General features: G+C 37.1%; 2 protein-coding genes across 4 annotated transcripts; both read left to right on the top strand.

Annotated features, from left to right (window-relative positions):
* Nucleotides 1-403: 403 nt before the first annotated feature.
* Nucleotides 404-9,650, top strand: LOC106176309 (2-Hydroxyacid oxidase 1). The gene is made up of 8 exons (XM_013558644.2): nt 404-588; nt 992-1,146; nt 1,441-1,696; nt 1,978-2,150; nt 2,608-2,699; nt 2,945-3,103; nt 3,272-3,341; nt 8,732-9,650. The coding sequence occupies exons 1-8, from the start codon at nt 449-451 to the stop codon at nt 8,803-8,805; spliced, it is 1,119 nt and encodes a 372-aa protein (XP_013414098.2). The 5' UTR covers nt 404-448; the 3' UTR covers nt 8,806-9,650.
* A 1,291-nt stretch (nt 9,651-10,941) lies between these two features.
* Nucleotides 10,942-16,009, top strand: LOC106176310 (2-Hydroxyacid oxidase 1). 3 transcript variants are annotated; one of them, XM_087005215.1, is made up of 8 exons: nt 10,942-11,717; nt 12,240-12,394; nt 12,651-12,900; nt 13,439-13,611; nt 13,861-13,952; nt 14,218-14,376; nt 14,568-14,637; nt 15,103-16,009. In XM_087005215.1, the coding sequence occupies exons 1-8, from the start codon at nt 11,578-11,580 to the stop codon at nt 15,174-15,176; spliced, it is 1,113 nt and encodes a 370-aa protein (XP_086861341.1). In that variant the 5' UTR covers nt 10,942-11,577; the 3' UTR covers nt 15,177-16,009. The 3 variants fall into 3 exon arrangements, with proteins under 3 accessions (XP_086861341.1, XP_013414099.2, XP_086861342.1); XM_013558645.3 differs by having other exon boundaries at nt 10,946-11,717; nt 12,645-12,900; XM_087005216.1 differs by having other exon boundaries at nt 11,689-11,825; nt 12,645-12,900.
* The last annotated feature ends 848 nt before the right edge of the window (nt 16,010-16,857 follow it).

Below are 16,857 nucleotides of genomic sequence, written 5' to 3'. Positions count from 1 at the left end.
ATGAATATTAAAAAGTGAGTATTGAAACAGTAAGTCATTGAAATATAGGGAGGACGCCCTGGCAGTCAAGTCACCAAATTCATGATCATCCATTCTACTCCAACCCTCCCCCGTCGCTTATTATTCTTTCTTTCTTTTATTTATTTATTTTCTACCTTATTTATTTATTTTTTTTATTTATTTATTTTGTAAGCCCTCCCACCTACCCCCCGCGCGTGCCTGTATAACTTCTTGGAATAAACCATTGTATCGAACATCTGTTGAAAGCCATTAATAAAATCGCCTTTCATAGCATTTGAGAAATTGATCAGTTTTAAGTAAATCAAGTTTCATATGGTTAAATGCCACCTGCCCCCGCCCCCCTCGCCCTCTTTCGGCTGCATCAACAAAATCGTGACCTATATAGGCCGGTCTAGCAGTCTAACTAGGTCATCCAACATCTCAAATTATGGCAGCTGGATCTTTAGTCTGCTTAGATGACTTCGAGAAATATGCCTACGGTAAACTTGATAGAAATGCGTTAGACTACTACAGAAGTGGCGCAAATGACGAACAGTCTCTCAGGGATAACAGAGCTGCATTTGGAAGGTATTAAAGCAAACTTTGCTGAGCTGCTTTTGCATAATATACAGTACACTGTAGACAGTGGAGTTCGGGTGGAGTTATATAATCTCCAAGGGCATAATGATTATCAGTGCGGAAAGTATGAAACAAAGTAGACGAGATTACAATGTACCCTGTATTTTTCCACATAAAACAGGCGTAGACTATGGCATCCAAGATCTGTGAAGGCCTAGGCTTTGCATTTATAATCATTTCCTCCCCACCCCCTCCCAAACACACTCAGTTAGAACTGATAGGGATACACAAGACAAATGGATTTTGATAAGTCTTTGATCAATTATAGGGAAAGTTTGGATTTAGAAAAAAAAAACACTATACAGATATACATTACAGTTAATTAATCATGTGTATTTACATTCTTTATTAGGTATAGATTTCGGCCACGTTTTTTACAAAAAGATGTTTCAAAGAGAGACTTGACCACTAGGATCCAAGGGCAGCCAGTCGACTTCCCTGTAGGTATCGCACCCACAGCCATGCAAAGGATGGCACACCCTGATGGAGAGGTAGCCACTGGAAGGGGTACTAAGGACTTAGATAATTAGGCAACATTGTAATACAAGACAAAGCTTTTTACCATTTTCAGTGGTATATTAATTATTCTTAATTAGCCAATTTTTCAGCCACTACTTTATTTTTTTTTTGTCTGGTAGGCATGCAATGAAACTATTAAAAAAAAAATCCAGAAATTTTATCAAATTTTCCTTATCACCAAGATATCTGCTATCCAAACCCATTCAAAAATATTTTCTAAAACATATCGACTAGTGACAAATGAATGATGTAAAATTTTAGTTATTTTCTTTTCCATTTCAGCTGCAGCTGCAATGAAAACCTGTATGATTCTCAGCACAATAGCTACCTCCAGTATAGAAGAAGTGGCCCAGGCATCTCCAGAGGGTCTGCGTTGGTTTCAGCTCTACATCTACCGTGATCGTGAAGTGACCAAAGAACTGGTGAGAAGAGCAGAGCGCAGTGGATACAAAGCTTTGGTTTTAACTGTTGACACACCCATGTTTGGGAGAAGACTGGCTGATACTAGAAATAAGTTTACCTTGCCTCCACATCTCAGGTATTTATAGCACATCTCTATTGGATCCAGAATTTAATCAAATTGGGATGGGGATATTTCAGGGTAAGGGTTATATAAACAGGTGTAGAAGGCTGATGCCTTCCTTCTCCTCCTTTAATCATAAAATTTGCAATGTTAACAATGGCCCCATTCCATATTCACATGTAATTAAAGTGAAAATTTGTAACTAATTACTGGCCACTGTTTTTGCTCAGTAGGTTAATAGGATTTATGCAGTGACTGTAGGCACTAAAACTGATTAATTTATTTTGATATTTTAGAATGGCTAATTTCAAGCAAGCAGATTATAAATCTGATGGAGTGAAAGGAAGCAAGGAGTCTGGTCTGAGTGAATATGCTGCCTCCCTTTTTAATCCATCTTTGAAATGGACTGACGTTAGGTGGCTGAAACAGTTCACAAAGCTTCCTGTTATTGTGAAGGGTATTCTCACAGGTAAATCATCTTCATCTTAATCAAAACACTATAAAATTTTAACATATTCTCTCATGCTTAATGATCAAGAAGTTGAGAAGTTTACAACTAATACCATTCTCTTGGTAGGAGATTCAGTAACATACAAAGACTAGACCTTTCATGTTCAAGCATTTTCTAGTTTTTGATGAAGACGGGGGAAAAAAATTGGAACTGTACGTAAGCTACATAACTGCATATTATCCAAGATGATTAGTCTTTGCCATCAAAATGCATATATTTTATAAACATTTGATTTTCCCTAATGATTTTATATGATTTTGGGCATAAATGCTTCAGGCTATACTTTACATCATGAATTGTTAACTACAGTAAGTAAAAAGTGTATACCATCCCAAATAAGAAAGTAATTATTGAAACTCCTTTTTGCTCAACAATGGCACTCAAGTTGTTTGTCTATCATTTTTGAAAATAAAAGGAGAGGATGCAGTTGAAGCAGTAAGGACAGGTGTAGACGGCATTGTTGTATCTAATCATGGAGCAAGACAGCTGGATGGTGTGCCTGCTACAGTGAGAAATTTTAATTTTTGAATCTATTTTGTTTGTATGAGTATACTAATAATTCAACTAATAAGAAATAGAATTTGCTGTAGTAGAACATTTATCTTTACTAGATTAATGATTTTTTAGAGATTTAGTTCAAAATATCAGAGGATTCTTTTTTTCAAAACTTCTGTGCTGTTTGAGTGTGCAAAGCTGCAAGTGTGAATTAAAAAAAAACTTGAGTGATATATATAGGTCTCCTATTTTCTTAGATTGATGTTTTACCTGAGGTGGTGCGTGCTGTGAATGGCCAGTGTGAAGTCTACTTGGATGGGGGTGTCAGAACAGGCACAGATGTACTAAAAGCTCTGGCATTAGGAGCTAAAGCAGTTTTCATTGGTAGACCTGCACTGTATGGGCTGGCCTATGATGTAAGAATACCTATAAGTTATATTTTCTTACCCAAATTTGCATCAAATAACAGACTAGAGATGTAGAAGTTTTACCAGATTTTGTTTCTTTTAAATTTTTCCTTACAGTCCAACCAAATGAGTTCAAAAAATGTTTCTTGTCATCCTTAAATTCTTTTCAATATTTAGGGTGAGGCAGGTGTGAAGACAATTCTCCAGATTCTTAGAGATGAGCTAAGCTTAGCCATGGCCTTAGCAGGTACAGTTTGCCACTTGGAGAAGTTATTTTGGGGTTGGGGTGGGGGGGTATGTAACATTATCTTCTTGTTTTTTGGTAAATGTTATTAAAGTTCACAAGCTTCCATTAGTGGCATTCTTTGAATGACCCTTGGTCACCTACAGATTACACTTGATGACAGTTCTCAGCCATTGTTAAAGTAAACAGGTGTTCCTCATACTTTTTAATGTACATGTATATACAAGCCTAGCACTTCACAATAAACTTTCGTAGAAGTCACACGCATTGTTGTTGTCTCTCTCCTGAATAGAGTCCGGCACGTTGGACTCTGTAAAGAGCCATCATATTACATGGTGTCAGAAGTGGTTGCCAGACATAGGCAACAGTGACGATCCGTGGCAGTTCTAACATTGTGTTAACTGTTAGCATGGAACTCACTGGTATCCCAACACCTTCCATGGACTGGAGTGCGTCTAATCTTCCTGAACAGTGGAAAAAATTCCATAGTCTTGTGGAACTTATTTTTAATGGGCCACTAAAGGAAAAGGAAGAAAAAGTGAAGGTGACTTATCTCTTGTTATGGATAGGAGACAAGGAGAGAGAAATAAAGTCAACTTGGACAAATCTGGATGAACCAGACAAGCTGCAGTCATATTATGACCGTTTTAAAGCCCATGTGCAGCCGAAACTGAATCCCATCTTCGCGCGGTTCAAGTTTAACAATGAAACTCAAGGTGCATCTACCGTTGAACAATTTATTACTCGTTTGCGGACACTTGCTGTCGACTGTGCATACACAAATGCAGAAGAGATGATCCGAGACAGGATCGTATTTGGTACCTCATCAGAGAAAGTGAGGGAAAAACTCATAAATGAAGGTGACAAGCTGACACTCGACAAAGCTGTGCAGATAGCCCAGTCGTACGAGTATTCAATGGAACAACTCAAGACAATGGGGAAAGAGGTCAGCAGCATTAAGAAACAACCTCCACGTACAGGCAACTGGAGACATGTGAACAGACAGAAGAAACAGCAAAAGCAGGACAGACATGAGTGTAACAATTGTGGCTACGAGCATGCCAAGACTGATAGATGTCCGGCTAAGGGTAAACAGTGTAATAACTGTAAGAAATTCAATCACTTTGCTAAAAAATGTCGCAAAAGTATTGCTAAAAAACATGTTAATGAGTTGCAAGCTTTGCCAGATCAGCCCGATTCTGATTCTGATTCAGATTCACAATTTATTGTAGATAGTATTGACATGTCAGAGGGTTTAGATCAAGCATTTTGCCATGTAGTAATTGGTCCAGCAAAGATCAGTGTTAAGTTTAAGATTGACACAGGTTCTCAAGTGAACATTTTACCCAAGCATGTGTTTGACTCAATAGGTCATGTAGACGACCTGAAACCTCCTAGTCAGAAGCTTACTGCTTATAATGGTCATTCACTAAAAAACTTAGGGTCTGCAAATTTCACTTGTCAGTATAAGAAAAAGTCCATTGAACTTCTGTTTCACGTCGTTGATACAGAATCTTCACCGATACTTGGTTTGAAAGCATGTATGGACTTGTGCCTGATTAAGTTAGTGTATGCGTGCGATGTAGATGCTGATGTGAAGCGAGAGCTGGTCGGAAAAAGAGATTCTAGTAAACCCAGCCAAAGTCTGAACAAATCCGAGTTTGGTAAAGACCAAATATTGCATGAATACAAAGACGTATTCGAGGGTATAGGATTGTTCCCAGGTGAATGTGTAATTCACACTGATCCCGACGTAATTCCTGTTGTTCACCCCCCTCGCAAAGTGCCGCATGCACTTCATGAAAAGCTCAAAAATGAACTTGAGCGTATGGAGAAGCTTGATGTGATTTGTAAAGTCACAGAGCCCACAGAATGGGTAAATTCTCTAGTGATTGTTGAGAAGCCTGAATCAAGCTCAGGTAAGGTACGTGTGTGCCTGGATCCCAAAGACCTAAATAGAGCTATTTTGAGACCCCATTACCCCCCTAGAACGTTAGAGGAAGTATTACCCCAGTTAGCAGGTGCTCAATACTTCAGCAAGTTGGATGCCAGGTCAGGGTATTGGACAATTAAACTATCCACAGAATCCTCATACCTTACGACGTTTAATACGCCATTTGGTAGATACAGATATCTGCGACTGCCTTTTGGTTTGAGATCGTCGCAGGATGAGTTTCAGAGAAGGGTAGACGAAAGTTTTGAGGGTCTTGACGGTGTAATAGCCTTAGTAGATGACATCATAGTGTTTGGAAAAAACAGAGAACAGCATGACCAGAATCTGCGTAATGTTTTACAAAGAACACGTGAGTGTGGGATCAAACTCAACAGAGAAAAAATGGAAATCGGCGTGACTAAAGTAAAATATTTTGGTCACATTATCACATCAAAAGGCTTAGAGCCTGACCCGGAAAAGGTCAAAGCAATTAGGGAGATGAAAGCCCCGACTAATAAGAAAGAGTTAGAGACTTTTCTGGGTATGGTGACATACCTTGCTAAATTTGCTCCCAACCTTTCAGAGATTACCACCCCCCTTCGCAAGTTACTTGCAAAAGACATGATTTTTCATTGGATCGATGAGCATGAGAAAGCTCTCAATGAAGTAAAAGAGGTAATCACAGCGGCCCCAAGTCCTACGTTAACGTACTTTGACCCCAGCCAGGTCACTACCCTACAGACTGATGCCTCTAAGTATGGTTTAGGTGCTGCACTGTTGCAGGATGGAAAACCCATAGCTTATGCATCCAAAGCTCTCAATACATCAGAAATCAACTATGCCCAAATAGAAAAAGAAATGTTTGGGATAGTTTTTGGGTGTAAGAGATTTCACCAATACGTTTATGGCCGTAAAGTAGTAGTGGAGACAGACCACAAACCTTTAATTCCTATATTCAAGAAGCCCTTGAATACAGCCCCTCCACGCTTGCAGAGAATGCTGTTACAATTACAGCGATATGATCTGGAGGTAATTTACAAACCAGGTACACAGATACCACTTGCAGACACATTGTCTCGCAATTTTGTAAAAGACACCTACCCAGAGCTCGCTAAAGGAATGGATGCACACGTACATGCAGTGCTCTCAAAAATTCCTATTAGTGATAGAAAGTTAGACGAAATTCGTCAAGAAACTGAACAAACTGAACAGTTTCAGACTTTGCGCAAAACCGTTTTAAATGGTTGGCCTGTTAAAAGGAGTGATTGCCCCTCTGAGATTATAGAATTTTGGAATCACAGAGACGAATTGTCTTACATTGATGGCCTACTGCTCAAAGGTCAAAAGGTTATCGTACCCCAGAAACTAAGGGTGAAAATGCTGCATTCTATACACACAGGTCACAAAGGAATAGAGAAATGCCAAAAACGAGCCAGATCAGCAATTTTTTGGCCAGGCATGTCAGGTGACATTAATGATTTTGTTTCCAAGTGCCCCATTTGTCTCATGCAGAGAAATAACAACCCTAAACAACCTTTGCAGCCACACCCCATCCCTGATTACCCCTGGCAAACAGTTGCCACTGACTTGTTTACATGGGATGGAAAGGATTTTATAGTTGTAGTTGATTATTACAGTCGATACTTTGAGGTAGCTCAACTTACCTCTACTCAAAGTTATCAGGTAATCAGCAAGTTAAAGGTTATATTTGCTAGATTTGGAATCCCAGAAACTGTCATTTCAGACAATGGTCCTCAGTACGCCTCTCAGGAGTTCACTGATTTCTCTAAGCAATATGATTTCAAACATGTGACCTCCAGCCCCAATTACCCTCAGTCCAACGGACTAGCTGAGAAATATGTCCAAATTGTAAAGAAACTGTTTGAAAAGTCAAAGTCTGATAAATCCGACCCTAATTTGGCCCTATTGGAATACAGGGTGTCCCCCCTTGACATCGGATACTCCCCAGCGCAGTTATTACAAGGACGGCAGTTGCGTTCTGTTTTACCTGCCACCAATCAACAGTTGTGTCCCCAGTTCATTGATCCTGGAAAGGTCAAACATAAGATAGATTCAAGTCGTCAAAAGCAGAAGAAATTTTATGACCATGGTTCCCGACCCCTTCCCCCTATAACTGTAGGTGAGTCAGTCAGATTTCAGCGAAATGGCAAGTTATGGAAACCTGCCAATGTCATTGATAAGGTGAATGAAAATTCATTTGTTTTACAAGCTCCTAATGGTGGTATATATCGACGTAACAGGCGTCATATTCTCAAAACAAAAGAGCCCAATGTTCCTCATGACACTGATCCACGAGTGCCTATTTGCACTGAGAATCTGGTTAATAAATCCAGTGATCTTAAAATTCTAGCAGATCACCCTGAGCCTGCTGTAAATGCCCCAGTTAAGTCCCCAGTTAAACTAAAATCAACCCCTCAGAAAGATGAATGTCATTCACCCCAGCCCTATGTAACACGAGCTGGCAGAGTTTGCAAACAAAAAATTATACAATCTATGTAACTTTTGCAAAGTGATATAAAAGACTTTAGAGGAAATTACCCTTGGACAAAAAGATATGAACTGAACTTTATCAAGAATTTTTTCAATGACAGTATATGTTCACTATTGGATACACATATCTGACAGGCAGGACTAACAAGCACATATTGCCAGTGCAGGGATATTTCACCAAGACTATGACTGTTAACACCCAGGACATTTGATTGAAGAAAGGGAGATGTAACATTATCTTCTTGTTTTTTGGTAAATGTTATTAAAGTTCACAAGCTTCCATTAGTGGCATTCTTTGAATGACCCTTGGTCACCTACAGATTACACTTGATGACAGTTCTCAGCCATTGTTAAAGTAAACAGGTGTTCCTCATACTTTTTAATGTACATGTATATACAAGCCTAGCACTTCACAATAAACTTTCGTAGAAGTCACACGCATTGTTGTTGTCTCTCTCCTGAATAGAGTCCGGCACGTTGGACTCTGTAAAGAGCCATCATATTACAGGGTATATCCTAGATTTCTTTTTCAAGCATAATTTTCAACTAAGTGCTTTTAGCAGAATATCCCGATCATCCTGTGCAATCCATTGCCATAATGCTTAATACCCTCTACCAGGGCCATGGATAGATTTTTCACTTGATATTCAAAGATATTTCTCAGGCTAATTCGTTGCACATCTCTCTGGTAGAGGGTAAATGCTTGATAAGTCTTATAGCATTTTATGCATTAATATATATGTTTAAAATCAGCATCATGCAGTATGATTAACTCTGTTACTTGTTCTTTTTTTCTTGTTTTGGAGGAAAGACAATTTGTCATACTATAAATATTCAGACAGTTTTATTTCACATTTAATGTCACAATTTTACAACTGAGGCAATAACAGGATATCATATATGTTGAGTTTTAAGTGATTTATTTCATCATTTTCTCTCTTTTTTTAAGGTTGTGCCAGCCTATCAGATATTAACAGTTCTTTGGTGGTGCATCAGTCATATTATCTTCATCCAAAACTGTAAACTGACACAAGCAAGGAGTAATGGTACAAGACTGTGATGACACGGAGATTTGATGGGATTTCAGCCCAAGCCCAACTTTATCCAATTTAATGATCACCCTGCAATACACACTTCCACGTCATTCTTCATGCAAAAAGTCTAGAGTTGGCAAATGGCCACATAACCATGAAAATTATCAAAATTATAGTAGAAATGTTTAGAGTTTTATGTTTTTACATACATAAAGATAATATTTAGTGAAAAATTTAAACATATATGATAATGATGCATGGTGTGGCCAGTACTACATCATTTATGGTACATTTACCAATTGGAGGAACGAATAAATAGGTCACTTTACAACCAAAATTTTGAAGAATGTGCAATTTTAAAGCTATTTTTGGCAGGACGAAGAATTGATTTATTTTATGACTTGGCATGTTGAATTTATTTTAGTTGTTTTCGAAACTAGTGGAAGTGGTTTGTATGCATCACTGGATATTTCAATTACTTTATATATGTATCTTTTTATAAATGTTTTCTTCCACTGTATTCACATAACTTATATAATTATTTCATAGTATTCACATAATCTATTGAAATTTAAAGTATAAATATATTTTTTCTTAATCTTTGATGTTCTTCAAGGCTTCTTTATTTATACATGTAAATTGTAAAAAGATATTTGCACAAAGAAATACTTTTTAATTAAACACTCAGTTTCAATGCTAAAAGGAAATGGTTGACATAATTACTAATAGCTTTCACAATAGTAAATTTTGTTGAACATTACTTACATATTTACTGACTCATCTATTGTGATTCTAATAAAGTACCATGGTGTAAACAAGTAAGCACCAAAACAATGTGTTGTGTGTTTATTGTACCACCAGCGTAGCGCTGGAGGTACACATGGTTTTAGTCCCGACCCGCCTCGTCTGTCTCATCGGCCAGCCCTGCCGGCTCCGTTGGCTCCGCGGCCAAGTTACTGTTACTGCTTCTCCTCCTAGACTACAAGAGCCTGCCTACCCATCTCTTGGATTTAGGTCACATATAATCTCAACTCGTACCACGTAAATTTTGGACTTTGTCGGTGCACAGGTCTAGGTGTGGCGCTCATCGCAATGCACCCTTGTCCAAAATTTGCAAAATTAAATGCTGAAAATCTTCCAAACCAAAGAAATTATGGGAAAAAAGTTCTGTAGATTGCTGACCGAAAATCATGTATGTAGATTTCAAATACCCCCTTTGGGTTTGACCTTTGACCTTTATTTCAAGGTCAAATGGGCCAAAATTTTCGTAAAATGGGAATTTTTTGCAGAAAAAATTTTATTTGTGCAATTTTTGATTTGAACGTTTGGCTCTTGCTATTTATATAACAAATTGATGGCTATTTTGAATTCCAAAAGATTCTCATTACGTACCTCGTACGAATGAACTGGCAAAGAAAGTCAAGCTTAATAAGCATTTGTAAGTTTTGCCACCCAGATGAAATAATTTCTTTTAAAAAAGCTTGTAAGATATAACATAGCAGGCTTCTACTATGGTGTTTGTGGGAGTGGCAAATGGATGACACAGTCTGCCACCATCTGTTGAATGTCAAATAAGCACAGTAGGACCCATACTGTCAGGATTTAGGTGTGATTTGAAACGTCATGGATTTTCCGGTACATCCGCGTCACGATATAGCGCAAAAAAAGCGGCGCGATGAAAAATGCGTACGTCTGAAATAAATAAACTTTGCGAAAAAACTACAGTGAATTGACTTTCCATATTTTAGAGACTAAACGAGGAGTTATCCGTCTATTGAAAAACTGTAAGCTTTTGTCAATGCACTGTACAGAGTTACAGTTATTTCTCTCAAAATCCAGAACACTGAAAAATTGACGTGTCCGAAAATGCTTTTGTATAGCGAGGGACTATATTGAGAGGAAATTGTTTCCAAATACGAAATTGGCTTAAAATTAATAAAATGGTCGAATATATATCCAGGTTTTCGATTTTGAAGGGAATTTCCCGAATTTCTCTCTAGTTGAGGAATAGTGGCCAAAGTTACGATGTTTCCAAGGTCAAATTTTACCGCTCAGTGCGACTTTGATGAACGCAAGCTCACTCTGAACGAAAGTAGAAGGCTACGTGAATATAAAGTCTACATACCCCAAAATCATAATATCGTATTAGACTTGCTAAGTTTGCATTTATTTGAAGTATATAGCCATTTTTCGACCAAATTTAAATTTTTACAAAATTTGAGCCCGACGTTACGTCCTGGCGCGAGAAAACGACGTTATATCACTCTGCATCGACAGTATGTGTCCTACTGAGCAGTTTCTGACAGTTTAGGATCATGGCTAACAAAATATAAAAATGAACAAAAATATAAAAGGGGAAATATCCTTTAATAAGATTAAATATGCAAAAAAAAAAATAAATAAATAAAAAAATTGCTGCTTTTTTGACTTTCTGTTATATGTTTTGATGGCCATTTTGACTTTTTTGCTGAAAGTAACGCACTTAACTGTATTCACTAGTCCCACTGTGCTCTGCTTATAGGACAAACATTTAAAGAAGCTCTTGATAAAGTATACCCGGCGACTTCTGGTCGTTTTTCTATTTTTCCTCATAAATTGACAGCCATATTGATAAATGCTCAATGTTTCAGAAGTAGCAACCACGCTAATTTTGCTTCTTTTGACATGAAGAATGCATTTCAACAAAAAAAGTTTAGGAAAAAACACTGCAGGGTTAGCGTTCTGGCTTCTTGACTAACTGGGTCATCCAACATCTCAAATTATGGCAACTGGATCTTTAGTCTGCTTAGATGACTTCGAGAAATATGCCTTTGGTAAACTTGATAGAAATGCGTTAGACTACTACAGAAGTGGCGCAAATGACGAGCAGTCTCTCAGGGATAACAGAGCTGCATTTGGAAGGTAAAGCAAATGTAACTGAGCTGCTTTTGCATAATGTACACTGTAGTTAGACTCCAAGGACATAATGATTATCAGTGCGGAAAGGAGCCCCCAAAGGAGGGAACAAAAGTAAGACGTTAACCCGCATCTCACTGAGGCAAGGTTAAAATGATGTACCCTGCATTCTTACATATTACCTGATGAAAAAGGCGTAGACTAGGGCAAGGTGAAGCTGCCAACCAATTTGTGAAGGACCAAGCTTCTGAATACTTTGTGTTTATAATCATTTACTCCCCCTCCCCTCAAGTGAAGAAGAAAATACCCCCCCCCCCCCGCACACACACACACAGTGACACACACACACACACACACACTGTTAGAACTGTTATGGATACAAAAGACAAATGGATTTTGGTAAAAGTCTTTGATCAACTAAAGGAAAAGTTCAAATTACACTTAATGGATATACAGTGTACATTATAACATTTATGGATATACAGATATACAGTTAATAAATATATGTGTCATTATACTTTTTATTAGGTATAGATTTCGGCCACGGTTTTTACAGAAAGATGTCTCAAAGAGAGACTTGACCACCAGGATCCAAGGGCAGCCAGTTGACTTCCCTGTAGGAATCGTGCCCACAGCCTTGCAAAGGATGGCACACCCTGATGGAGAGGTAGCCACTGGAAGGGGTATGAAGGACTTAGATTATTAGCCAACATTGTAATACAAGAGAAAGCTTTTTACCATTTCCAATGGTATATTATTCTAAATTAGCCAATTTTTCATCCAGTTCTTTATTTTTTGCATGTTAGAACTGTTATCTAATTTCCCTTATCACTAATAAGACATATGCTAGCCAAAACCATTAAAAATTATTATCTAAAAATATAATGACTTTTTGTTTAATGTTAAATTACATTCATTTCTGTTTTCTTTAAGCTGCAGCTGCAATGAAAACCTGTATGGTTCTCAGCACAATGGCTACCTCCAGTATAGAAGAAGTGGCCCAGGCATCTCCAGAGGGTCTGCGTTGGTTTCAAATCTGCATCTACTGTGATCGGGAAGTGACTAAAGAACTAGTGAGAAGAGCAGAGCGCAGTGGATACAAAGCTTTGGTTTTAACTGTTGACACACCCATGTTTGGGAGAAGACTGGCTGATACTAGAAATAAGTTTACCTTGCCTCCACATCTCAGGTACATGTACATGTAACACATTACTATTGGATCCAGAATTTAATCATACCCATTTGGGGTCATGTCGATACTCCCCCGCACCGTTACTCCCCCGCACCGTTATTCCCCCCGCACCAATAATCCCCCTTAGTAAATTTTTGTGTATTATGCACATCAATAGGACCCCACACCAATATCGATCCATGCATCGATACATCCCCAGTAAAATTGCCAGTAAAACATTATTGTTTCCCCACATCGAAACTGCATGTGGGGGAGTATCGGTGCGGGGACTTATAGGGATGTAACCCCCATGGGATGGGGATATGTCGGGGTAAGAGTAATATACACAGGTGTAAAAGGCTGAATGCCTCCCTCCTCCTCTTTTAATCATTAAATTTGCAATTTAAACAATGGCCCCCTTCCATATTCTCATGTAATTAAAGTGAAAATGTGTAACTTTGTTTAATTACTGGCCACAGTTTTTGTTCAGTAGGTTAATAGGATTTATGCAGAGACTGTAGGTGCTAAAACTGAGTAATTTATTTTGATTTTTTAGAATGGCTAATTTCAAGCAAGCAGATTATAAATCTGACGGAGTGAAAGGAAGGAAAGGGTCAGGTCAGAGTAAATTTGCTGCCTCCCTCTTAAATCCGTCTTTGAAATGGACTGACGTAAGGTGGCTGAAACAGTTCACAAAACTTCCTATTATTGTGAAGGGCATTCTCACAGGTAAATTCTCATCAATTTCTGCAAAAAACTTAAGCATATTCTCTCATGCTTAATTATCAAGAAATGGAGGCGATTTCCACTAATACTATTTTCTGCTTAGAGATTCAGTAACATGCGTAGACTTTTTATGTTCAAGCATTTTCTAGTTTTGATGAAGGTGAGAAAATATTTTGGAAGTCTATGTAAGCTACATAACTGCATATATTATCTAAGGTGTTTAGTCTTTGTCATCAAAATGCATAATAACAGGAGAGGATGCAGTTGAAGCAGTGAGAACAGGTGTAGACGGCATTGTTGTATCTAATCATGGAGCAAGACAGCTGGATGGTGTGCCTGCAACGGTGAGAAATTTTAATTTTTGAATCTATTTTGTTTGTATGAGTATACTAATAATTCAACTAATAAGAAGTAAAATTTGCTGCAGTAGATTAAAATTTATCTTTACTTTATTTGCAGATTAATGATTTTTCAGAGGATTCTTCTTTTCAAAACTGCTGTGCTGTTTGAGTGTGCAAAGCTGCAAATGTGGATTCGCAAAAAAAAAAAAAAAGAAAAAAAAAGTGAGTGAGATATATATTTCCTATGTATGTCTACTATTTTTCTTAGATTGATGTTTTACCTGAGGTGGTGCGTGCCGTGAATGGCCAGTGTGAAGTCTACTTGGATGGGGGTGTCAGAACAGGCACAGATGTACTAAAAGCTCTGGCATTAGGAGCTAAAGCAGTTTTCATTGGTAGACCTGCACTGTATGGGCTGGCCTATGATGTAAGAATACCTATAATAAGTTATATTTTCTTACCCAAATTTGCATCAAATAACAGACTAGAGAAGTTTTACCAGATTTTGTTTCTTTTAAATTTTTCCTTACAGTCCAACCAAATGAGTTCAAAAATGTTTCCTATAAATTCCCAACAGCCTATGCTTCTTGTCAGCCTTATATTCTATTCAATATTTAGGGTGAGGCAGGTGTGAAGACAATTCTCCAGATTCTAAGAGACGAGCTAAGCTTAGCCATGGCCCTAGCAGGTACAGTTTGCCACTTGGAGAAGTTATTCTGGGGAGGGGGAATCCTAGCTTTCTTTTTAAAGGCATAATTTTCCACTTAGTAATTTTAGCAGGATTTGCTGATCATCCTGTGCAATCCATTGCCATAATGCTTAATACCCGTAGATAGATTTTTCACTAGATATTCAAAGATATTTCTCAGGCTAATTCAGTGCACATCTCTCTGGTAGAGGGTAAATGCTCGAAAGGTCTAATAGCATTTTATGCATTTATATATAAATTCAAGTCAGCATCATGAAGTATGATGAACTCTGTTACTTATGTCATTCTTTTTTTTCTTGTTTTCTAGGAAAATAATTTGTTGTAGTATAAACACTCCTTAAGACAGTTTTATCTCATTTGATGTTAAATTTTGCAACTGAAGCAGTAATAGGGTATCATATATGTTGAGTTTTAAGTGATTTATCATTTCATTTTTTTTTTCAGGTTGTGCCAGCTTATCTGACATTAACAGTTCTTTGGTGGTGCATCAGTCATATTATCTTCATCCAAAACTGTAAACTGACACAAGCAAGGGTAATGGTACAAGACTGTGATAACACAGAGATTTGATGGGTTTTCAGCCCAAGCCCAAATTTATCCAATTTAATGATCACCCTGTAATACACACTTCCACGTCATTCTTTGTTAAAAAAGTCCAGAGTTGGCAAATGGCCACATAACCATGAAAATTATCAAAATTTTAGTAGCATTTTTTAGAGTTTTATGTTTTTACATACATAAAGATAATATTTAGTGAAAAATTTAAACATATATGATAATGATGCATGGTGTGGCCAGTACTACATCATTTATGGTACATTTACCAATTGGAGGAATGAATAAATAGGTCACTTTACAACCAAAATTTTGAAGAATGTGCAGTTTTAAAGTTTTTTTATGGCAGAACGAAGGATTGATTTATTTATTTTATGACTTGGCATGTTGAATTTATTTTAGTTGTTTTCGAAACTAGTGGAAATGGTTTGCATGCGTCGCTTGATATCTCAATTACTTTATATATGTATCTTTTCATAAATGTTTTCTTCCACTGTATTCACATAACTTATATAATTATTTCACAGTATTCACATAATCTATTGAAATTTAAAGTATAAATATATTTTTTCTTAAACTTTGATGTTCTTCAAGGCTTCTTTGTTTATACATATAAATTGTAAAAGGATATTTGCACAAAGAAATACTTTTTCATTAAACACCCAGTTTCAATGCTTAAATATTGTGGTTGATATAGCAGGCACAATGGTACATTTTGTTGAAGATTAATTTTACATGTACCAACACATCTGTTATGATTCTAATAAAGAAACATTATGTAAACAAGTAAGCACCAAGACAATGTGTTACTTTGTCTATTTTTAAGTATTCCTGTGCAATGAGAGGTCCAAGGTTGTCTAAAATAAATAAATAAATAAATAAATAAATAATAAAAAAAGAAAAAATAATAAAAAAAGGGGGAGGAGGGCAGTCTGTTAAAAACCAACCAACTCCTAAAGAGATTGCGCCATTTAAACATTGCCTTCTCTAACACAACCAAACTCGGCAAAGCCGCCAAGCTCGTATTATAAATGAGTTCCATTATCTTCTGGTATTTGGAATTTTATTTCTTATCTGTCTAAGAACCAACCCATCGAGACTGTTGGAGTAAACAAAGAAGATAAGAAAGCGTGTCGGCCCTTGTTTTAAACGTGAGTCCTAAAATCATGTAAAATCGGTTCTCCCTCAAACCGACGTAAGTGCATACTTGTGATGTTTTTTTTTTTTTAATATTCGTTTGTTTCTGTAAACACATTTTTTGCGTTTAATATGCTGTAATTTTTATCTTTTAAAAGCTAGATAGTTTCAAGAATTGATCAGATTTACAATTAATTATTTTATAGCAGGTGAGCAATTCACGCAAAATCAATTTTCTCATACTAGTACTTGTCTCACAAATTAACTGCATGTGACTACTAGCTGTAGTGTGTCGATTACGAAAAAGGAGAAAATCTGTCGTTACACAAGAGGAAAAAAACATTGCCAGCGGAACATTTTATCTAAAAAAAGTGTTACTCCTAGCTTTGCCGTCATTGTGAATAAAGGAATTCTCATTCTATTAATTTCATTAAAACAAGATGTTACCGTTTCGAACCAAACGGAGAGATTAATACATATGGATATATAACAAGTCGACTAAATAGT

The sequence above is a fragment of the Lingula anatina genome, chromosome 2, assembly GCF_051362555.1.
Source record: "Lingula anatina isolate TDL-2025a chromosome 2, LinAna3.0, whole genome shotgun sequence".
Lineage (NCBI taxonomy): Eukaryota > Metazoa > Brachiopoda > Lingulata > Lingulida > Lingulidae > Lingula > Lingula anatina.
This window is presented reverse-complemented; position numbering and strand designations above follow the sequence as displayed.